The 23,982-nt window shown below is 45.5% G+C and overlaps 1 protein-coding gene across 1 annotated transcript in view; it reads left to right on the top strand.

The window, feature by feature from the left end:
- Positions 1 to 23,982, top strand: part of SND1 (staphylococcal nuclease and tudor domain containing 1) — a 573,924-nt gene that overhangs the window by 31,283 nt on the left and 518,659 nt on the right. Inside the window, exons 2-7 of the mRNA XM_007946735.2 lie at positions 6,293 to 6,442; positions 13,427 to 13,550; positions 19,181 to 19,259; positions 21,980 to 22,140; positions 22,891 to 22,982; positions 23,720 to 23,878. Of these exons, the coding sequence (XP_007944926.1) occupies positions 6,293 to 6,442; positions 13,427 to 13,550; positions 19,181 to 19,259; positions 21,980 to 22,140; positions 22,891 to 22,982; positions 23,720 to 23,878 (765 nt within the window). The remainder of the gene's footprint in view (positions 1 to 6,292; positions 6,443 to 13,426; positions 13,551 to 19,180; positions 19,260 to 21,979; positions 22,141 to 22,890; positions 22,983 to 23,719; positions 23,879 to 23,982) is intronic.

Genomic DNA, 23,982 nt, shown 5'->3' with positions numbered 1-23,982 from the left:
CATTGCATCTAGATGGCAGCTTGCAAGCTTTTAAGATCCCAGTTGCTACTCGCCATAGTAGGAGGTAGAACAATGTTTTGTGTAGTATGTTATGCCAGTTGAGCTTGATGTCCTCTGTGACTATGGTCCCGAGCCCACAGGTTCGACTACTTAGTCCCTCTGGGTAGCTGGCTGTGGCCAAGCAGTGACTACAATCTTGCCCCTTGTCAGCTCCACTGTATACCTGGGAATTCAGATCATACACATAAAGTTATAGGATCATTGTCTGCCAACCCTATATATGTTCTTGGGTATGCTCCCCACTTCATAGGCATCCTAATAGTTCAGCCTGTCCACCCATCTATCCACCCATCTATCCACCCATCTATCCACCCATATACCCATGTTTGCTTTCACTGACAACGCCATACTATATGTGCAAAAGGGTTCATATTTGTTGTCTGTACTTCCCATGTACCTCTCTCTGTCTTTCTCTTTCTTAGTGCCACTATATTGATCACTCACATTTGGCACATTGCCCTTCTCTTCACCCAAATCTTGATGATGTCTTTTAAAGTGCAAAGTTGGTTGTGCCTTTGCTGTCTTATCTAAGAAACCATTGGCTTAATCCAAGGACACAGTGACGTAAACCTATGTTTTCTTCTAAGAGTTTTATAGTTTTAGCTCTTATAATTAGATCTCTCCTCCATTTCAAGTTAATTTTTGTGTGAAGTGTGAAGTAAGGGTCCTGCTTCATTCTTTTTGCATGTGGCTATCCAGTTGTCCGAGCACCTTTTGTTGAAAGAGTGCTATTTCCCCTGTTCAGTTGTCTTGGAACCCTTACTGAAAATCAGTTGACCGTAATGTGTGGGCTTGTTTTGGGTCGTCTTTTTGTAATGTGTTAGTGTTCAGCTGGTGGTTGACTTCATCTTTATATTGAGTAGTGTATCAGGTCTTCATATTGGCAGATACTTTTCTACTTGTCAAGCCGGTCCTTTGTGCAAGCTAGTGAGATTCTGTTCTCAGGCCAACATGATTTTTGCTCTTGGGCTGGGAAAAAATACTAGCTTTGTTGACATATTTGGAAATCTCTATATTGTCAGTTTCTTTGTTCTAAATATAGTATGGCTAGGTTTTGGGTGGGGATCTCTGGTAGCGTAGTGCCTAAGGCACTTGACTGCTAACCAGAAGGCTGGCGGTTCAAACCCACCAGCCACTCCTCAGAAGGAAGATGGGGCAATCTACTTCCGTAGTGATACTGCCTTGGAACCCCGAGGAGGGGTTGCTGTGAGTCGGGTCTGACTCGACGGCACATAACAACAACAACAACAACAACAATAGGTTTTGGGTGAGAAAAGTTCTGTTTCCTGGTATCAGTGTCCTGGGAGTTTAAGAGTTAAACACATACCACATCATTTATCAGAATCTAGTGATGATTTAAGGTGGTATTTCCGTTGCTGTGCAACATTCTAGTGGCTGCCCATGAAGTGTTCATTGTAGGTAAATCTCCCAGTAAACCTGTAAGTGGGTTTTGAACAGTTTGAGCCCTGTCTTTCTTCTCAGCTGGCTGATTTCAGCCTTTGTTACCATCCAGGTTGTGCCCTGAAGCCAGGTCCTCTGAATCACAGTGTCCCTCTGCAACCTTTATTGGCAGAGCTGAGAAATGCCTAATCCATAATCTCAATCAAACTGACTCATTGTGACAGCTGTTTTCACAAATCTCCTGCCATATCAGGTAGGACTAAGATGGTTTTTCTGGAATGTGTCATTTTATTATATAATTGGATAAAGCAGTTACCATATGACTTGCTTGCTATGCCCTATAAATTAGCAATTAAGGATAATTACCTTATCCATGAAAGTTTGCAACATGAATCAGTAGTACAGCTTTGGCAGAACAATTACCCGTGACAGTTTCCTCTCAATCTTAACATTATCCTTTAGACATTACAATTCTGATAAATAAGCCATGTATTTTCCTTCTGTACTGTGATTCTTGTTGGTCTATCTTCTCCCACTAGAATGTCAGCTCCCTAAAACCAGAAATTTTGTGCCTAAAACAATGCCTGGTGTGTAGTGGGTACTCAATATGTTTGTGTTAAATCAGTAAGAGAGGGAATGAATCAGTCAATGAATAACATGATAAAATAATCAACTTAGATAGCAGGTCTTTTAGAGACTGAAAATGACTTGCCCAGGTTATGGATATGAGATATGTTAAGTCTGATATATAGACCCTTGGGCTTTTTCATATTTTACCTATTGGAATGGTAGGTATTTCCCCCCAGCCCCCAGAAACTATTTTTTTCTTGGCTTTATTTGATAAGAAACTTAGATAAGGGAAGGCCACTTAAAATACTGTTACTGAGGAAGGACTTGGAGTAAAGACTGTTGACAAGTAAGATGGGGAGGGAGGGAGTTTAATAGTGCTTGAAAGATGAGATGGAGATAGCAAATGGGAGGTGAAATGTGTTTTGAAATATTTCAGTTCTTATACATGGGAGGGAAGTGAGTTCTTCCTTCTGTACTTGTCTACTAAAGCACACATCTAACCAGTTTTCGTTGAGGTGGTTCTGATGCATGGCGACCCCATGTGTGCAGGGTAGAACTCCATAGCGTTTTCAGGGCTGTGACCTTTCAGACACAGATTGCCAGGCCTTTATTCTGAGGCTTCTCTGAGTAGGTTTGAGCTGCAAACCTTTTAGTTAGTCAAGTGCTTAACCGTTGGCATTTTCCTACCTCTCCCCAACAGCTTTCAAGGCCATGGCCGCTCGAGGGTGGGAGGTGTGGGGGAAGGATGCCCACGTGGCAGTTGTGTCCTCTTGGAGGAAAAGGGACAGCAGTGCCAGCCACAATGAGAGGTTCTTCTTGTTGCTTGGATGGCTGGATTGAGATGCCGTTTGAATCTGTAACTCAGCAGTCTAAAAGGTGTACAGCAGCCTGAAAGAAAAAAATCACCTCTCTAACATTCTTTCAAACCTTGACTGTTGTCTGAATGGCGTATTCAGTGCAGTAAATGCTCAGAACTTCTGACAGTAGTCCTCACTTGGTCCTCTCACTTGGGAGAGGAGAGCAAGTACAGAGGAATTCTGCACAGTTACTCTGCACAAGTGCTTGCCAAAACCCTTAATGGGGCCAGGACAATAGTTACAGACCCATTGCCCCCTGGGGATCTTTAGCAGACAGAAGCCCTAGAGGCACCACTTTTGTGATGTTTTGGGGAAAAAGGGAGTTCTTCTCACCTGTCACTCTATCCTTGAGCTCTTCAATGACTCTTTTCAGGCGAGGAGTAAGGATGATTTCCTGGGTTGGGCCATTGCTTACTTATCAGAGTTTACCTTGGTCAGCCAAGGTAAGTTTTCTTGTAAATGAGTTTTTGCAACTGAGTTTACCAGGAGGTCCTGCCTGAGCAGGGACAAATGACCCAATAAGCAAGGCACGCACCAGCTTAATTGTGCTTCCCCGTTAATCTATGGTGAACGATTTCTGCTGGGTTTCACCACCTCTGACGTGGTAAAACCCAGATGAAATTGTTCACTGCGGATTAGTAAGTAAGCACAAGTAAGCCTGTGCATACCTTGCTTACTGGTTAAGCACCCCCATCCTGGGTCTCCTGAGAGTGCTGTGCCGCTTTATGAAAACTTGCCTGACGTGGAGGGGCAGGCCCTGGGGCGGTTGTGCTGTTGGTCCCATCAGCCCACTCTCCTTGCCTGCGTGGGACGTGGCATGAGTGGATTAAGTGCAAGTGCTCACAGTGTTGTCTGTGTTCTTGTGTGCTTTGTTCCTGACACTTGTGAAGAAGAATTGAGTCTAAGCCAGTCAGATCCAAACTCTGTTCCTTTTCTCTGGTAAAGCAAAGAGCTTTTTAGGCTGCTGGGGCCCTTCTCATTTCAGGAACTTCAGGCATCTGTCTGGTGGCTTGTTTCCCTGGCTTTGCTTTGTGGGAGAGCCTGGCTTTTTAGAATGATGCCTAGGCCATGGGTTTGCAGTGGAGACTGGTAGGAAGATTGTTTGGTTGGAAATTGCTGAGTTTAATTGCTGATAATGCTTGATCAGAAGAAAAAAAAGCAGAACCTCTATATTAGGAAGATAGTCGTGTGTGTGTGTGTGTGTGTGTGTGTGTGTGTGTTGTGAGATGGGGTAGCCAGAGTGGAGCTATTTAGGCCAAGGTGTGGATTTAAGATACTGGGCATACCAAGGCATTAATTAGAACACCAGTTATTTTTTTTAATTGGAATGTGTGTATCTGTTGGACAGAGTTTCCATAAAAAGGTAGATGAATGGGTAACTAAAGTAGATCCCAAATAAATAGTAGAGTATTCCATTGTATGAAGATAATAAAATGGAATACTATACAGCAGTGAACATGAGTAAACTGTTTCACTTTAACATGCTTCACTTTACTTCGCTCAGACTCTTCAAGAAGTTTCACCAGAACAAAATGAAACAAAAAAGTGAGCAAAAGAAGCAAGTCACTGGTGGGGATATGCAGTATGACTCCATTTATGTAGAGTTCAGAAATAGGGAGAGCCATACCATATTGCGCAGGGGTGTATACATAGATGGCAAACTGTACAGCAGAGCAAAGGAGGGGTCATTGCGGTGGTCAGGGTAATGTTGGGGTGAAGAGAATGCTGCAGATGGACAGGACGCAGGAACCTGAAGTTTGGGCCTTGATCGTGTTCTTGACTTGGGTGGTGGTTACTCAGTTGTTCACTTTTCTTACTCCTTAACATGTACCCCAGAAAACACCAGGCACGCTGCCATTGAGTCAATTTTGACTCATGGTGATCCTGTGGGACAGAGTAGAACTGCCCCATAGGGTTTCCAAGGCTGTCAACCTTTACAGATGCAGACTGCCACAGCTTTCTCCTGCAGAGCAGCTGGTGGGTTTGAACTGGTGACCTTTTAGTTAGCAGCTGAGTGCTTTAACCACTGCACCACCAGAGCTCCTTTAACATGTACATAGAGGTTTAAATGAACTCATGTTTATACTAATATTTCACATTGTAGAGCTTTATTTAAAGTGGAGTGTGATGAGGGAGAAGTATCTATCAGCTAAATGGGTGTATGTAGGAGTGGTGTCTCTTAACGTTCCTTCCGTTCTCCCTTTGACTCAGCTGCCTTTACGGAGAACTTCCTGGTCTTGTCTGCCCCAGAGTTCTATGCTGGCAGAGCCCTGCAGCCTTCCATCTACTAACTATTCAGTGGTTCCTTATTTTGAAGCATGGAATCGAGTCTTTCAGATCTGATGAAGGTGGTGCTTGAGCTCACCTGCTCGTAGCACCTTATCTCACTGATCAGATGATGTGTGAAACCTTGGGTAGTGGTTGCCAGTTTTCTGTACACCCCTTCCTTCCTTCTCCCACTAGAAATCTTCCCTTCTTCTCCCCTGCAATTATTTTAAAATTAAATGTCAGTGAGCTTCAGTGTCTCTTCACAATTGCAAGTTCTGTGCCTGGCACCTTTGATTAGAGACATGAAGGCAGCTGCTGAGCTTGAAGCCTTTAAGATGCTTAGCAGAGTCTTCCTTTGAAATCATCTGGGTTTCTGCTTTACTTCTGTGTTTCTCCCTTTGCCTGAACTTTGAGTCCTGTCCACGTGAGGCATCACCACTGGGCTCTGACTGCAGCTTGTACGTTCGCCCTGGCCGTGCTCACTCCTCCTGGGTGATGGCTAGGGGCTTCTTCCTCTGCTCCCCCTTGCTTAGCGTTTCCGCTGTTAGGGTTAGCCCCAAGTCCGTTCTGACTCACGGTGACTCCATGTGTGTCACAGTCCAATTGTGCTCCCGAGGGTTTCCGATGAGTGAGTTTTTGGAAGTAGCTCTCTAGGCCCTTTTTCCAAGGCACTTCTGAGTTGATCCAAACCTTCGACCGTAGGAAGCCGAGTGTTAACTGTTTGCATCACCCGGGACTCCTGGAATGTGTGGAGGGATAATATTAATATCTCAATGATTGAAAAGAACACAAATTCTTGCCGGGATGAAATTACAAAGGTCACTGATGCCCAGGTCTCATATGCCTCTCCACCCCAAGCAGTCTACGTATCTTATGACTTCTCTGTCGTTTATTCTTATGTTTTTGAGTCCGTCCTTTCAGAATCTGGCCCAAGATTTTATGTAGGTATTTCTCTTCTAAAATTCTCCCCTAAAACCATCCTTTTCATTTAGTTCTTGTTCACCCAGTCATTCAACAGATACCTCCTGTGAGGTTCCTGGTACTGCTCTAGATGTTGGGGAAGCAGCAGTGCCTGTCCTACAGGATGGTGGTATTACCTCTGGATCTAATTTTCACTCTCCTTTTCCCCCCCGTAGGTCCTGTCAGGGTGTGCCATCATTGTCCGAGGGCAGCCTCGTGGAGGGCCTCCTCCCGAGAGGCAGATCAACCTGAGCAACATCCGCGCCGGGAACCTTGCTCGCCGGGCAGCTGCCACACAGCCTGATGCTAAAGATACCCCTGACGAGGTGGGTGATTCCTGACATCGTCCTGAGGCTGGGGCCTGCCCTACCAATCACTTCCCTGACTGATGTGATTTTTTTTTTTTTTTTCTTTTTTTTTTGACTCAAAATTGGCTCAGCAGCACCCAACAACAAATATATATGTAACCAAACAGTTACCATTTAAACCTTTTTTACACGGACAATTCAGTGCCCTAATTATATTTATCATGTTGTTCAACCATCACCATTAGCCATCTCCAGACTTTTCTGTCACCCTTAACAGAGTCTCAGTTTCCCTTAAGCACCCTTTACCCCTCCCACCGCTGGTGACCCTGATACACTTGGGGTCTCTATACATTTGGTTATTCTAGGTCATTTATATAAATGGAAGCATACAACATTTGTCCTTTTGTGACTGACTGACTTCATTTAGTATGATGTTTTCAAGGTTCCTCCATATTATAGCAATTTTAAGACTATATCACAGGACTGATGACTGCTAGTCTCCTGGGGGCTTGCACCTGTTCATGTTTTCATTCCCTTTAGCAGTAATCACAGTCTCAGGGCTTTTGCTCATACCCTTCCCTGAAGGCTGAGAGACCCTCTTGGGTTTTTTGGTGTTTTCACTCCTCATTCTTGAACAGTAATCTAGAGCATTTCTTAGGTGGTCTCAGCTATTTGAGGTCACCATTGGTTATGGCAGAGTTTCTTTAATTTTTTATTAATTCCATTTTTTGTATAAGTTATTAATTCACTCCTGTTCAAAATTCAAGGAGATATATGAGAAAAACATCTAATTCTTCTCCCAGAGGCAACTAATGTTGCTAGTGTCTTATGTCTCCTAGAGTTACTGCCTATAGAAGCAAGAATTTCTGGCTTCTGCTTACGTCTGGTGCCCCAATGTTGTGCTTGATAACGTTGGGCAAGTTGGTTCCTCAGCTGTTGCCTCTGCTGTTCCCTGCCAGGGAGGCAAAGAAGAAAAAGCAGGAGCTCATGGGGACCTTTCGTTGGAATGGGGGATTTCGTTTATTTGCCCGTAATATATGATACTTTGAATTAAGAGATAGTGAAGCAACGTTATAGAAGCAACAATTTAGAAAACAGAAAAATAAAGAGAAATGACCCATAATTCTGCTACCAGTAGGGATCAAGTAGATTCTCAGAATAATGACTGAATAGAACAAAATCAGTTCTTTTTCATTAGTTTTCCATCAGTGACCACAAATATTGGGAATAATAATAGTGTCTACTTCAGGGTTGTTTAATGAGGATTAAACAAGATAGCACGAAGTGCTTGGCATGTGCTTGTAAAATGCCTAATCAATGTTAGTTGTGTAATCACTACTGCAATTTGTTAATTACTGCTACTGCCACTACTGGTAGACCATGTCCTGAAGGTCAAAGCCCTCTCAGCGTTTTTTGCATGCTAACCTTTCTTGAGCCAACCTTTTGAATAGTTTTTTACTTTCACTTGTGTTGTGTCACAGATTGACTGTTTCTGAGGGAAGACTTGTCCTGGGCTGGCTGGTGCTGATCACCAGGCATTTTCCCAGAAGGGAGAGGCAGTGTCGCCTCTAGGAAAGAAGGGTTGAGTTTTAATTTCCCGTTCCGTGGATACGAATCTAGGGCAGAGAAACATGAGGCGAGCTGGAACTTGTACTGAAATATCTGTATCCCACGTAACAGGACAGTGAAACGTCTCCAGAACCACCCTAGCTGAAAGGCTACCACATCCTAATCTGGCCCCAGCACTGTGTTAGAGCTCCATCTATTTGGGCAAGGTAGTGCTTTTTGTCTCTTTTCCTGAGTAACTCAGTCTTACTAAGTTTTTCCTACTAACTCCCCAAAGGTCTCTGTGACATGAGGTATCTGAGGTGCTACCCTTGCCCAGGCAGTTTTCTCCTTCCTCATAGCCCGGGCTCTCCTCACCTGCTGGTGTCTTGTTTTTTCCTTACCGTGCTGTTGTACCTGCTTGGGGGCATGTTACCAGTGTTGCCGACTGGAAGCCCAAAGCTTGAACCCCCCATGGTCTGTAGGTTTTGCCTCCTGGAAACGCCATTACCCCGATGCCACTGCTGTCGCTCTCTGCTCAGCTCGGTGGTGTGTCGGGAGGTTGGGCTGATCACTTAGCCTTTGCTCTCCTTCCCTTGAATCCTCCATATGCGGCCAGATCTTTTGGAAACATCAGTTATTCCCTTGCTCAGCATTATTCCGGACACTTTGGTGGTTCCTCATCACCTCTCTGACAAACCTAACTGCCAAGCCAAGCCTGGGCTGCAAGCCCATTTATGAGGTGACTTGTAGTCTTCTCTTTCCGAGTCCCTTTGGGAACTAAGCCTCACCAGGCTGAGGGGCCAGCTCTTCTTCTGGCTACCTAGGTCCTGCCTCCTCATAGCTTGCTCAGGCTACTGCTACCATGGGAGTTCCTTCCTCAGCTGTGTGGCCTGGTCAACCCCTACTATCTTTGAGGAATCAGTTTTGATTCTGAAAACACTTGGCATCCCCCTTCACACCCATGTTGGCATTGTCACAGCATACATGGCATTTCATTCCACGTGTACGTGGCTTCCTCTTCTCAAGGACAGCATGCACATCTCTCTTCTCTGTACCCTTGGTGTCTAGCCAGTGCCTGACACCAAGCAGGTATGTGGTGAAGAAGCTGTTAAGTGAGAACAAGACCCTGAGCAGATGCTCAGGCTGGTAGAGTGTGCAATGTGGCGTGGTTCTTTCTGTCTGGCTTCCATTGTTTCGGAGTGTGTTGTCTAGTTTCTTTCTTTTTCTTTTTTTCACAGTCACATCGAATTCAGGACATTCTTGCTTGTTTACTTCCCTTTGCATCACTGTCCCAAATTTCATTCACTTGATTATTCCTTGCCTTCCCTCAGGATATCTTTTCAGAGAAACTCAGCTGTCTCCTAAGTCCTATGGCAATCAGAGCACTTCCACTGTCCATCCCCAGCCGTCACTGCCCTGTTCCAGGCTAATCCCCAGTGTTGCCTAGCTACTCGAGGCAGCCTGCATACTGCATTGATGGGTGGTGTGGGAATTATATATTTATTTCCCTCAGATATATGGAGCTCCTGCTGTGTGTGTAGCTCTGTATTGATTTCATGAGAATTATAGAAATGAACATCACAGTCCTACACTCAGTGAAGCTTCTGAGGGTTGGGGTGGCAAAGAGACAGCAGAGGGGGCTAGTTACACACACAGGTGGCCCAGTGGGGTGCTTAGGAGAGAAGGAAGGGCAAATACTGCATTTAAGTCACATATATACAAGTAGCTACCTTTAAGGTTTACATTGTTCTGGGGTCCAATCTTGTCCCAGTGAACCTTGGGCCAAAGAGAAGACTGGAAATAAAAAGTTCCATTTCAACATGGCAGATGCTATAGCCTTGATTGAGTCCCGGAGCACAGAGAAGCTGCCAGATTGCCTGCTGTTAGGTGTTCTAAAGGGAAGAGGCAAGGTCTCAACCATTAAAGGCCGCTTGCATCCTGGATGGAGCTCTGGGGCCATTCTGGACCTTACTTGATAAGTGCTTGGAGCAGAATTCCCTGTAATTGTCTCTCAGAGTTGCTCTGGCAGGCTCCAAGTGGGGAAGTCTTCTGCCTGGTTGTCCTCTGTGTGGACACATTATTCGAATAGCACTGGCCTCACATTCACAAGATTCTGCCCCAGGGTATGTCGTGGCTCTTGTGAGGTGTGATGTAGTCAACTGCTTTCCTGCGTAGCTCCCTGAGTCTTTGAGTTACCTCTCTTCTTATTGAATATCTTGCCTTGTGTGATGGTTATGTTTGTGTGTCAACTTGGCTGGGCCTGGTTGAGTGGCTGGGCAGCTGGTGCTAGTATTCCCCATGATGAGACTGGCAATCAACTCCATGGTGGTATCTACCACAAGCAGCTGAGTAGCTGCTTTGGGTATGTGGTCTGCTTCCTGTATATAAGGAGAAGGCTTTGGGCATGGTCTCTAGCCTATGGCATGCTTAGACCCTGCATGTAGCTGTGTTGTTGCTCAGCAGCCTTATATGCTCTGCTGACCTTGGGACTTACAGTGGGCTTAAGTTAATGGCGTGCTGCATGGTTTGGTAACATTGGGACTGTGCCTTTTCACTTGTCAACCTTGGGCTCGTCAGCCTCAGCAGCCAGCAGCTGTCTGAATGAAGAAAAGCCTCTAGCTCCAGTGAGCCGGGAGCAGGAGGCAGAGCTGGATCCCAAGGTTGAGGGGCTTTTACCCAGCCCCTAGAGCCTGGCACTTTGAACTTGGACTTAAAGCCTCTAAATTGTAAGAATAAACTCCTGTTTGTTAAGGCCATCCCGTTTGTGGTATATTTTTGTCAGAGCGGCAGTAAGTAACTAGAATATCTAGTTACTGAATTTGCTGACCTCTGGATGGAGCACAACTTGAGAGGGCTGATTTAGGAATGGAAGATGGCAGAAACTCCATGTTGTTTTCTTATGGAGTTAGGTGTATGTCCTTTTCAAGGCCCCAGTTTGGCTTTCTCTCATTGACCAGCTATAACACATGAGGTCTTAGGAGAAGGATGTTCATTCAGCAAGGCTTTAAAGCTTTTAGAGAAATTCTGCCTGATTGGTAGGAACTAGAGGTTTGCCCCACAGAGGCTTAGATGTAAACTGACCCTTGATAGATGCATTTTCACCACAGTGCCATATTCCTTCAGGAGTGTTTGTTTTGCCAGCGCTTTTCCAAGGTGCTCTGGTTACCTAGTGCTGCTCTGACAAGAATATACCACAAATTGGAATAGCTGAACAAATGGGTTTATTCTCCTACAGTTTGGAGGCATTACATCCAAGTTCAGAGTGCCAGGCTCTAGGAGCTGGGTTAAAGCCCCTCAGCCTTGGGCTTCAACTATGCCTCCTGCTCCCGGCCCACTGAAGCTAGAGGCTTTTCTTCACTCAAGACAGCTGCTGGCTGCTGCGGCTGACGAGCCCAAGGTTGATGAGTAAAAAGGCACAGTTCCGATGTTACCAAACCACATGGCAGGCCATTAATTCAAGTCCATTAAAAGTCCCAAGGTCTGCAGAGCATGGCAGGCTGCTGAACAACGACACGGCTACATGCAGGGTTCAAGTGTGCCATATGCTAGAGACCGTTCCCCAAGACTTCTCCTTATGTATAGGAAACAGACCACATACCCAGAGGCAGCTACTCAGCTGCTCACAGTAGATTCTGCCATGGAGTTGATTGCCATTCTCATCACGGGGAATACTATATCCAGCTGCCCAGCCACTCAACCAGGCCTAGGTGAGTTGACACACAAACTTAACCACCATACAAGGTATTAGAGAAAGCAGCGTATTCCTGGATTTTAGATACTAGTGTGTCAAGTCTGAATCCTAAGTATATCAATAGCTGGGGATCTTTTCAGATTAAGTTGGTCGCTTGATAATACAATCAAAGCATAGGAGACTGTGTTAATCGGTTCAGTGCTATTTTTCTGATGTGGTTGGTAATCACGGTCATTTATCAACCATCAGACTCTTTGTTGATAGGTGTCTCTTTTCATTTTTAGGGAGTGGAGCAGGGACTGGATAAAATATGGTGAAGTCCATGTTGCCATTGAGTGATTGGGTGCTTTGTTGCTGCTCTGAGGAGAGAGCATAAGTGACTGTAAGCTTGTTTTGGTGTCATTAGAGCCTTTGCTTGGAATCACGTCTTCCCAGAACTGGTCACAGTTGACATCGTTATGAAACAAGAGCCTTTTTGTGAATACCAGTCCAGTAGATTGGTAGACTTGCCACCTTTTGATTGGCTTCTGATTTCCTCAGACTCGCACGGGTGTTTTTGTTCTGGAAAAGCTTGTTGACTCCTTGGAATCATCTTGGTGGACTGGGAAGGTTACCAGAACTTTTGTTTTCAGAACCTCAGTTTACTGTTTGGCTCCACTGTGGATGCCCCAAGATCTGTGGCTTTGAAAGATGAGAGCAGACAGTGTATGCAGATCTTATAGCTCCTTTCTCTTCTCATCTTTTGCATTTTATTTTATAATTTAAATTCCCTCCTTTCTCCCCATTTCTGTTCTAATAAACCTGGGTCACTGAGCTAATTGCAGACAATCAATTCAAGACTGTCAGTTGCCAGTGGCCACTGTGATGGGGCTTCTTCAGAGGAGACATCCCTTTGTCTTCACCTTCCTAGAAGTGATAGGTGGGAGTGGGGTAGAACAGTCCCTATGCATATGATCTTGATCACATGGAAACTTGACTTTGCATTTTGTGGGTGTGTGAGAGAGAAGGACCATTGTCAAGATGATCCCTCATCAGAGGCTGCTACTGACGTCCTCCCAACGTTGAGGGCCATAGTGGGTCCATTGGTGCAGTGTCAGACTAGAGCAGACGTAGAAGTAGAAGAGGTGGAGGCATTTTGGAAACAATAATTTTACCCTTTTCAGCTTTGTGGCTGTTCTTGAAAAAAGTGGGAGAAATGACATGAGCAGGCCTTCCTTGAGCACGGGGCCCACCCTGTAATAATAGCACTCCGTCCCTACCCGTCGGTGGCGAGAGTGGGTTCCAGATTCTCCTGCTAGTTTAATAGAGAAAGTGCTTTGTAAACTGGCAAGAGGCGAGCCAGTGAGGTGTGGGAGTTGTTATTTATGATTTTCCCTGGACTAGATGGGTTCCTGGAGCCTGGACTCCCTGTTTTAGGGAGAGAGTTGATATATATAAAGCACTTGCAGTGGTGGCTGACACCTGGCGTGGCTATAAAAGTGCTGGCTGTTATTATTCACAAAGTAAGCTATGGCTCTGCACAGACAGTGTTGGGGGAGAAAGTACTGAAAGCCGGTGTCTGGAAAACGGCAGGCCTGCTTTTAGGGTCTGTGTAGGGTCCCCTGAGTACAAGATCTGCCTTGCGTGTGTTTCCTTTTTTGTCTTCTTAGGGCCTAGTGCAGGGCCAGGTGTGGTAGGCACTCAGAAGGAATTGGAGTTGCTGAAGTGCTGATTGTGGTCGGGAACCAAGTGTTCTCACATGACACATTTGTTCTGTCTTTCAGCCCTGGGCATTTCCTGCCCGAGAGTTCCTTCGCAAGAAGCTGATTGGGAAGGAAGTGTGTTTCACAATAGAAAACAAGACGACCCAGGGGCGGCGGGAGTACGGCATGATCTACCTTGGAAAAGGTGAGCGCCAGCGTGGAGAGGACTCGCTTCTCCGAATCTCACGTTCCTCTACAGATCCGTTTTCACCTGGCGAAGGCCAGTGTGGCTTCAGATGGAGGTGGCTTTGGACAGTTGGGTGCAGGTGTGATGGGAAATGTTTGGGTCCTGCAGCCCATGACACATACTTCCACAGGTGCAGAGGAATGCCCTGCAGTTCCTGCCTTGTTCACTCATGTGCCTACTTTCTTAGCTTTGTTTAGGTACAGAGGGCAGTCTTGTGTTCTGCCTTATATCTAGGCCATCAGCTCACAGAACTCAATGGCTCTGGGCTTCTAGATCCTAATGCTGATGGAGTTTCTGTGGATTTCCTGTTGCAGCTTCTATTTCCTTTGTCTAGCCTGTCTTCTCTTCCTGAGGACTCTAGGAAAGGAAGATTTGTTTAGGGCTTGTGTGGTTCTTTGCAAGACACATGTTTTGAAGTGGAATGAATGAAACACAGGTTTTGGAGTTGCTTAGTTGTGGGTTAGGAGCTCTGGTAGCATAGTGCCTAAGGCATTTGACTGCTAACCAGAGGGCTGGCGGTTCAAACCCACCAGCCACCCCTCGGAAGGAAGATGAGGCAATCTACTCCATAGTGATACCACCTTGGAAACCCAAGGAGGGGTCACTATGAGTGGGGTCTGACTCGACGGCACATAACAACAACAACAACAACAACAGTTGTGGGTTAGAGCCCTGGCTCCCCTACTGTGTACCCTTCTTTAACCTCTCTAAGCCCTAGTTTCTTCATTTGTAAAATGAAGACCATTGTGTCTGTTTTGTACAAGTTGTTGAGAGAGTTTAATGAGATAGTACCTGCGCAGCCCCTAGCCCTGGGGCAGAGTCTGTAGTCAGTTAATGTATTTGTGTGTGTGCACACATGCTTGTGTCTGTTGCTTAGCTGGGCTGCATGGCTGGAGAGCTCTGCTAGGTGTTCTGGTCTTTTCAGTTAGGTGGAGGGGAGAGTAAGGTTCTGGAGTTTGAACAGAAACAGGACATTGGAAGAATTGGTAGCACATTCCCAAGAAAGCACCCAGGTAAACAAATCCTGTTCATCTGGCATTATTTTAGGAACAGATATTTGTAAAGTTTCCTGTGATTCTTTGATAAAATCACCTTCCTGATAGCTCATGTCACAGAGCTTTAATTAGTTTGACTTGGGTGGTGATACTTAGGGGACGTGAGCAGGGTAGAATGGCAGGGCACACAGCACCCCCTTACGATTCTCTGGGTCTGGGATTCTGGTTGTAGAGTCTTAGAAAAGTGGGCTGGGAGTGGCCAGGGAGGGGCCTCGTCCAGTTTTCTGCCAACACAGAAACACCTCCTCTGTCAGCCTCCTGCCAATGTCTCTGCTTCTTGACGGAGAGGGAAATTTCAGACATACGTGGAGTCTTTTCAAAAAGGGTAAGAAAAGAAAATACATCGGCCTTTTACTCAATTCAAAAAGCACAGGAAATAAAACTCTGATGCATTATTGTTGGGTGATTACTGGTTACAGAGAATGTCAGCCAGATAGGAGTGCACCATCTTCAAACTGCAGTTGTTAAAGGGTTTCATTACCTAAAAAATTTCACTTCTCTAACAGCTGGCCAATCTTCTGTTACCCTGCAAGAGACCTCATAATGCTGGCTCAGATATTTCTGTAAAGAGACCACCTCTAAGAGTTCATTTATATAACCTTGGTCTTCAACTAAAATGGCCAAATGGCGTGTGTTAAGAGCAGCTGACATTTAAAATTCTCTTTAAAGATTTTTTAAAAAAAGTTAGTTTTTCTGATTAGGTATGTCTGTGCAAGGGGGAGGAGCTCTGGTAGCACAGTGCCTAAGGCACTTGACTGCTAACCAGAAGTCTGGCAGTTCATATTCACCAGCCACTCCTCAGAAGGAAGGTTGGGCAATCTACTTCCATAGTGATACTACCTCGGCAACCCAAGGAGGGGCCGCTATGAGTTGAGTCCGACTTGATGGCACATAACAACAACAACAACATGCAAGGGGGAGTGTGCCCAAGACCATGTATAGGGTTGACAGACAGTGTTTCTACAAGTGTATTTGTATGTTCTATAAGAATTCTCAGGTATATAGTACAGCTGACAAGGGACAAGGTTGTAGTCACTTCTTGGCCACAGCCAGCTACACAGAGGGAGTGAGTAGTTGGACCTGTGGGCTCGGGACCATTGTTGCAGGGGACATCAACTCAATTGGCATAACATGCTACACAAAAACATTGTTCTGCATCCTACTTTGGCAAGTAGCGACTGGGATCTTAAAAGCTTTCAAGTGGCCATCTAGATGCAATGATGAGTCTCTCCTCGTCCAGAGCAAAGAAGAATGAAGAAAAGCAAAGACACATGGAAACAATTAGTCCAAGCAACTAGTAAACCATGTGATCCTCAGCCTATATGACTATGAGAACAGAAGTAGATGGTGCCTGGCTACCACTGTCAACTACTCAGAGGGGGATCTGTGTAGGAGATCCTGGATAGAGAGGGAGAACAATGTGGAACAAAACTCAAAATCATTGAAGGGGCAGAGGCAGGACCAGGTTTGCTGGTCTGATGGAGCCTGGTGGAGCCCCTGAGACTATGGCCTCTAGCTGCCCTTGAGGCCTGGAATGGAACCCACTCCTGTGGCTTCCAGCCAAACAAAAGATAGGCATATGAGCTGAACATTTACATTAGGTAGATACAGTTCTTGGAGAGATCAATCATGAGAGTGTAGAAGGACTGTGTATGCACAAGGAGACAGCTTGGGGGGCAGGAGTGCATGGGAAGGAAGGACACAGGGATGAGGTAAACTATGAGGAGGAAGTGGGAAGGGAGCTATTGCACTGTGGGAAATTGCAGTCAATGTCATGAGACAAAGTGTATGTGAGCTGCTGTATGGAAAGTGAATTTGCTCTGTAAATTTCACAATTAAAATTAAAAAAATTAGTTTTTCAAACTGGCCAAAATTACAAATTAGATATTATTTGCTATGTTAACATAATAGTCTTTAAAAGAAAACCTGGCCTATAGTTGGTGATCAGTGACTAGGTACTGAAGGAATGCTACCTCAATCTTTCAGTTTTAAAGAAATAGTTCTTAACATTTTATTTCTTCACTCAGGTATTTTAATCAACTCTCAAAACTAATTCTCATGAAAGAAAGAGGTGGCTTTGGCATGTAATTAGTGTTCATATGCTTATCCTGTTGTGTGGCTACTCACTCTTTTTTTTTTTTTAATTGTGATTTGGGTGAAAGTTTACAGAGCACATTCACTTTCCATACAGCAGCTCACATACACTTTGCCTCATGGCATTGACTACAATTTCCCACAATGCAACAGTTCCCCTCCCACTTCCTCCCCATAGTTACCTCTTCCCTGTGTCCTTCCCTCCGTGCTCCCACCCCCTGAGCTGTCTCCTTGTGCATACACAGACAGCCCTTCTATTCTCTCATGATTGTTCTCTCCAAGGAGTGTATCTACCTAATGTAAATATTCAGCTCCTGTGCCTGTCTTTTGTTTGGCTGGAAGTACTCACTCTTTTTGTGATGGGGGAGAATGGCAGTATTTGAGGTAACGTAGAATTTGTGTGGCAGGGAGAGGAGATGATTAGGGGTCTGCTTTGTGGAGAAAACATAGTCACCCACCTGCTCTGAATACCACCCCCAGTGTGAGAAGGAGTGAGATGAAATAATTGTGACGTGATCAGATTCTTACCTTGATGAGTAATAGACTTAGACTCTCGGCCTGTAAGTTCCTTTTTCAGTATTATCTCCACATTTTATTGCTTCTTTAGGACCAGGCCCAGGGAATGCATTCTTTCCTTTTTGAAGGAGCAATTGGAACTCACGATTCAGGAGTGGGCCTGCTCATAGCCATTTCAGAGAGCTCGTTGCCAAGATGGCTGAGCACTGTTGGGTCCGCTGTTGATTGGCTGCTTTGGTAACCACTCACCTTCTTTGTTCCTGGGCCTCATTCTCACCCCCCCGCCCCACCCCCATCTCTTCACACCTTACTGCTCAACTTTTCTCTTCCCTTTGTTGATCCTTCCTTTTGACTTTCTGCTCATTGGAATTTCTGGTGCTGTGAAAGAACCAATTTGATGTTTAGTTGTGTTAGACAGTTGTGTGTGTGGGTGTCTGGCCTCAGCTGGTACCTCAGTGGGAAGGGTCAGGTGATGGCACTCAGCCTCAGAACCTGAGCATTCTAGGAATCCGTATCACTCAACCTTGAGTCTCCCAGTGCCATTTCTGGGTCAGAAAAGACGCTTCCACTGTCTTCTGCAGAGATGTGGGCATGCTAATGACAAGGCATTAGGGTGCAAGAGGGGAGGCCCGTGCACTGGTTATTGCTGGCAGAAGCAGGTGTGAAGTATACCGAGTGTAAATCTTACACAGTTTTATTCTGCGCTGATGTCACCTGTCAGCCTGCTGTGTTTCAGTTTATCTCTGCGCTGGTTCTCCACCATACGAGAGGTTTTTTTGTGGCAGTGTCCTCCCAGGTGTCTTCCTCTATTGTTTTGGCTGACAGGCAGAGACTCAGGAGAACACACGGAGCCTGTAACCTTGCTCAGTAGCATGGAAACGCAATTAATGCTTGCGTGCCCGGGTCGAACTGGGTTTTATGTTTAACTTCATTTTTCTTGCCTGTTCTGAAGGCGGCCTTGTGCGTGGTGGAAGTCTAGGTGCTGTCCCCTCAGTTTCTCTGTGACAGTAGGAGAAAGTCAGTCAGGTGGTGTAGCTTGTCTTGGGGTCCCTGGGGTTGGAGCAGAGAATAGGACACGCTGGGGAGAGTGGGACTTCTTGGTGTAATGTGTGATTAAAAAAAACAACAAACACAAACCCATTGCTGTCCTGGCGATTCCAACTCATGGCGAACCTGTGTGTTACAGAGTGGAACTGCCTGTAGGGTTTCCTTGGCTATATTCTTTACAGAGGCAGTTCACCAGCCCTTTCTTCCTTGTGACTGTTGGGTGGGTTTGAAGTGCCAACCTTTAGTAGTTAAGTGCACACTGTTAGCATTGCCTATCTAAAAGAACCCGTGGATTTGATTGTATGTGCTGTAGACACTGGCCTTTTTTTTTTTTTTTTTTTTTCAGTTCCTGGTCCAGGCTTGGTACTGTGCCAATTATTATTATATACTATTATTATTATTATTATAATTCTCACAAAATCCGTCAAGGCAGGCGCTGTCCCCATTTTATTGATGAGTAACCTGAGATGCTGGGAGGTGCAGTGTTTTCTGAGGTCACCAGCTGGTGGGGCCAGAGTGTACTCAGCCCCAGGCCTCTGCGTCTCCGCTGGGAATGCCCTTCCCACTCCAGGCTGCATCAGGTGACTGCCTCTCCTGTCAGTCTCCTCCGTTGCCTGGGATTACCTTTGGGCCAGGAGAGATGCTAGAAAATGAAAAACAAAGTCCTGAGAAGATTTATAGATCTTTGGTTCCTGAAGACCCATCTTGGGGGAAGAGGTTTTCTGAAAAACTCAGTGCTACATCTCTGCCTTGTCCAGTTCTCTGGCAACATCATTCTTCTTGAAGAGCTAAGGGTGAGAGTGGTCCCAGTTGCACCTCGGAGGCAGCTTTGAATCTTGGTTTAATTCGCTCTTTCTCCCTTGCTTCTTACCGTAGACACCAATGGGGAAAACATTGCAGAGTCTCTGGTTGCGGAGGGCTTAGCCACTCGGCGAGAAAGCATGAGAGCCAATAAGTAAGTATCCATTATTCTCTGACCCTCTGGTTTCCTTCCAGCCACTGTGAGAGCTTGGGCTGCTCAAGGAAGGTTGGGTAGTCAACTCTCTATTGGCTTTGCTGCATTTTCACCCCCACCCCTGATGTAAAATGGGTAACTTTTGATGCACCCGTGGCTTCTAGGACATCCTGCCCGGGAGTGGATTATTCTGATCCAGGAAGTCTCTCACCATTTAAGGGTGGTGGTTCGCGCATGTGTCTTCTTTAAAAACAGGCTTCGACACCCTTATAGTTCTGTTTGCGTGTTCCCAAGACTTACTGGGGCTCTGTCCTATATCACAGTTAGTTCCAGGCATCCATCCAGTCCAAAATAGTTATCAGGCACCTCCTAGGTGCCAGGCTTTGTCCCAGGCAATGAGAATATAGCTGTGAACAGACTTAGCCTCTGCCAACATTTTAATGGGGAGACAATGAACCATTAAACAAATAGATACACAGGATTATATCAGATATAAAGACTAAGTACAGTGAAAAATAAAGCAAGGTGAATACAAGGCAAAATCTGCAGCTTAAAATCTGGGGAAACTGACCAGGCGTCGATTGCTTTGCTTTGAAAGTCAGGGAAAATTTCTCTCCAAAACCTTCTAAGTCTGTTTTGTTCTACAGATCTGCCCAAGTGTGTGTGTTTCACTAATGGCAATGTGAACTTGCAAGTAAGTGTGTTGGGTATGTTTAGTCATGTAGAGATTCACTAGCATCTCTATCAAGTTCCAGTTCACCAGTGTGGGCTCCTAGTAGGATGGATTGCAGCTGGCTTTAACTAATGCTTTAGTCTCTGAAAAGTGATATAATTATACTATATCAGTTATTTAGAGGTTAAAAATGCTGTTGAAATCATTAAGCCCTTGCTATATTACATGAGTGCTGTAGCTATAGAAGGAGCCCTGGTGGCACAATGGTTAAGCACTCATCTGCTAACCAGAAGGTTGACATTTCAAACCCATCAGCTACTCTGTGGAAGAAAGATGTGACAGTCTGCTTCCATAAAGATTTACAGCTTTGGGAACTCTGGGACAATTCTACTCTGTTCCTGTAGGGTTGCTGTGTGTTGGAATCAACTCGAAGTCGTGGGTTTGGCTTGGTTTTTGGTAGCTGTAGGAAGGGAGTGAGCTCAGGCTGCTTTCCCATCTTCCTGCCTTCATAGGCTCTGGCCCAAGTCACTCACCAGCACTTCTGTGGGCCTTCCTGACTGCAGAGGGACATTTGCTGGGGCTGTAAGTGGAGTGCGCACATGTGGGGATTTGCTGAATGAAGACATTTGTTGCAGGTGATGGTTTTGGAAGTGTGCCGATGTTTTATCTAAAGGACAATTGCTGGCATGATTGCCATTGCAATGTTTTTTGGAATACAGTTTGCAACCAGAATGAAGACTAAAACAATTCCACTGCAGTACTATATCCTCTCCATGAAGAAATCTCCCCTGCAGTTCCAATTCCTCTTTTCTCCCAGGTGCCTTTCTCCGTTTCTGTGTTTGCTTCTGTCTCCTGAGCTACACTTCTTCATCTAGTTCTGACAGGTGGTGGTTTTGGGTGGTGGTGGTGGTGGTGATGATGGTTGAAGACTTCAGGTTGAGAATTGTATGGCATTCCAGCTTAGAAAAGTCCCTACTTATGAAAGTGGGAGAGTCTGTGTATTCCGACGGCCGTTGATAGAAGCAGGTGTTTGAGATGGTGCCAGCTGATTGTGCAGACGCCTTGCCGTTCACTGTCCACTTAGTTCAGGTGTGTGTTGGGGGAGGGGGGAATTTATTTGACATATTGTTTTCTCACCTTGCTTTGTTCTATTGACTGAGTCTTAGGCTGCTCAAGTATATGTGAGCAGTCGCCAGATTAGGAATGAGATCCATTCCTAACTGTGTCTTTAAGTCGAATTCGTAGGTAGGTTGCAACAAGTGCATTCGGTTCTTATCCTTAGTTTAGTGCAAGGAAAAGCTCAAAGTCTTTTCAATGATTTAAAAGCTGCACGTGCAGCAAGTGAAGGTGATTGTGATGAATTTGTCACAACTAGGGCTTGGTTCAATCCTTTCAAAGTGAGGGCAAATTTACTTAACATTAAAGGGCAAGTATGAGCTGTCAGATTTTCATACTTAAAGACTTATTGTAGTTTGGTTTCCTGCCAGATGAAGGTGGCGTCTTCCATTTTTAAATGGCTTTTGCTTAGCTGGCCTTACTGAAAGTGTAAGTGGTTTTGGGGTGACATTATCTGTAATAACAGTACTCACTGTGCATTCTGCAGCCTTGTTTTGTAGAATGGTAGGGAGGAAGGGTGGTTCTTAGTCATCTTCCCTGCTCTGGGTCCTGCTGAGCGGGGCCTGGATTCCAGTTCCCGAATCAGGCATGGTTAATGAAGCTGTACCCCATGGAGCGGCTCCCCTCTGAGCCACCGACTTGTTCTCTTGTAATCGCTGTTGGTGGCAGTACCAAGATGGGAGTTCTTTGGATCATCTCATTAAATGCTCTTATGGTTTAATCTCTTGTTTGAGGGAGCTAGTGTGGAATCTGGAAATTGCACTCATGGTGGTTTTCTGGTTATAGGCTTGGGTCCTCGGCCACAGATCTGCAGCAGATGCTTTGATCTCCTCAAGGGGAGAAGATGCCGACGAAACCCTTCGCCAAGGAAGAGCCTCACATTTCTGTTTGTGGACTCACTAACCACACTTGTTTGTTCTTCATGTCCCAGCCCCGAGCAGAACCGGCTTTCAGAATGTGAGGAACAAGCGAAGGCAGCTAAGAAAGGGATGTGGAGTGAGGGCAACGGTGCCCATACAATCCGGGACCTCAAGTATACCATTGAGAACCCAAGGCACTTTGTGGACTCGCACCACCAGAAGCCTGTCAATGGTGAGACGGCGGGAACAGGCAGATGGGACTCGGGCATTTCCTTCTGCTTGCTGTCTTTGTGTCTTGAGATGTATAAGGTCTAGAAAGCCTTTCCTTTATGTGTTTAGTTTCTAGGGAGATCATTAGGGGTAACACAGCACCGTGGTATTTTAGAAGGAAACTTGAATTCAGCTGGTGTTGATTTATAATTACATGAGTGCTGCAGAGGCCAGACCTTTACTGTGGCAGGGTAGTCAGTTGCTGGTAATTTGCACATTGAAGATCTTCCTGTTCTTTAGAATACCATCCCCGAAATTTGAAGGTAGAATATGTACATACACTGTACATATACATACACATATATTTATATGCTGTATAGTTTTTAGCCCTACCTTGAGACCTTGTTAACTACACAGTCAGTGAAATAAAACTATCACCAATCCTTAATTATTGTTATTTAGTATTTGCTGGGGTTACGTGCTAGCCACCTGGTTGTCAGGTGTGCAACCTTGCTTGCAGGTAACAAAGTTTAGGTATCAGCCAGGAGATCCAGAAGGTTCATAAGACACAGCAGTCAGTCTGACCTGAATCCCTCAGGAACAGTTTGTGGAAGAGGGTGTTGTGTGAGCACTTGTGCTCTACCAGTGTTCCACTGGGTTCAGAGGGAGTCTTTCTGAAAGACGGGGTGTTACAGGGAGAGGAACCGAGTTAAAGGTGGTTAGATCTGGGACAACTTTGCTAATGACTTAAGCTGTTTCTTCTGTCATGCAGCTATCATCGAGCACGTGCGGGACGGCAGTGTGGTCAGGGCTCTGCTCCTCCCAGATTACTACCTGGTCACGGTCATGCTGTCAGGGATCAAGGTCAGACCACACAGGACCGCGGGCTGGGCGTAGGGCTTGAGGTGTTCAGTGATAGGTAGATTATTCTACCTTAGGCACTTCAGAGTACCTATTTCTGTAAGGTCATTAATGTTACCTGAGGTACTTCATCCATGTATGGTTTAAATTGACAGTGGGCAGTTCTTAGTGGATCCGGTGCACCTTTTGTTTTTAGTCCTCAGGGTCTGTCTGCAGCAGCCTGTGCTGAGAGATTGAGGATGTCTACTTAGGAAGAAGGGATGGGGGACTCTGTGGTTGGCTGAGTGTGCCTTGTCTTACTGTAAAATATCTCAGTCAAAAGATTATTGTGGTAAAAAATGTAAACGAAAAGCCAACCCCGTGCAATCAAGTCAATTCCACCTCATAAAATTTACTGCATTAACCATTTAAAATACCCATTTTGATTTTTTTTTTTTTTTTTTTTTTGACATAAGCTAGGTATTGGTGAAATTTTTTTCATGACAAGGGGTCATCTTCAACTGTACTTAAAATTACTTTCCCCGCAATAATGTGAGTTTAACGTCTTTTACCAAGAAGTCTAAGATGATGATATTTCCAGTTCATTTTTACCAGTATGTCTCATAGAGGGTTAGAAGACCCTAACTTGAGACCGCCCCTCAGACGTCCCTTGGGGCTTGTGCTTTCTGGAGGGCTCAGTGTGGCCGAGATGCCGCATTCCCCTCTGGGCTGCGCTGCTCACCTCCCTCCCTTTGCTTTAGTGCCCAACTTTTCGACGGGAAGCAGATGGCAGTGAAACACCAGAGCCTTTTGCTGCAGAAGCCAAATTTTTCACAGAGTCGCGACTGCTGCAGAGAGATGTTCAGATCGTCCTGGAAAGCTGCCACAACCAGAATGTTCTGGGCACCATCCTCCACCCAGTGAGTGCAGTGTGAGTGCAGTGTGAGTGCAGTGGGGCTGTCACCCAGTCAGTGCAGTGTGAGTGCAGTGTGGCTGCCACCCAGTGAGTGCAGTGTGAGTGCAG

This window comes from Orycteropus afer, unplaced genomic scaffold (assembly GCF_000298275.1).
Source record: "Orycteropus afer afer isolate SDZICR_OR568_19922 unplaced genomic scaffold, OryAfe1.0 scaffold00170, whole genome shotgun sequence".
Classification (NCBI taxonomy): domain Eukaryota; kingdom Metazoa; phylum Chordata; class Mammalia; order Tubulidentata; family Orycteropodidae; genus Orycteropus; species Orycteropus afer.
The sequence above is the reverse complement of the archived record's forward strand: the minus strand, read 5'-3'. Positions and strand labels throughout refer to the sequence as shown.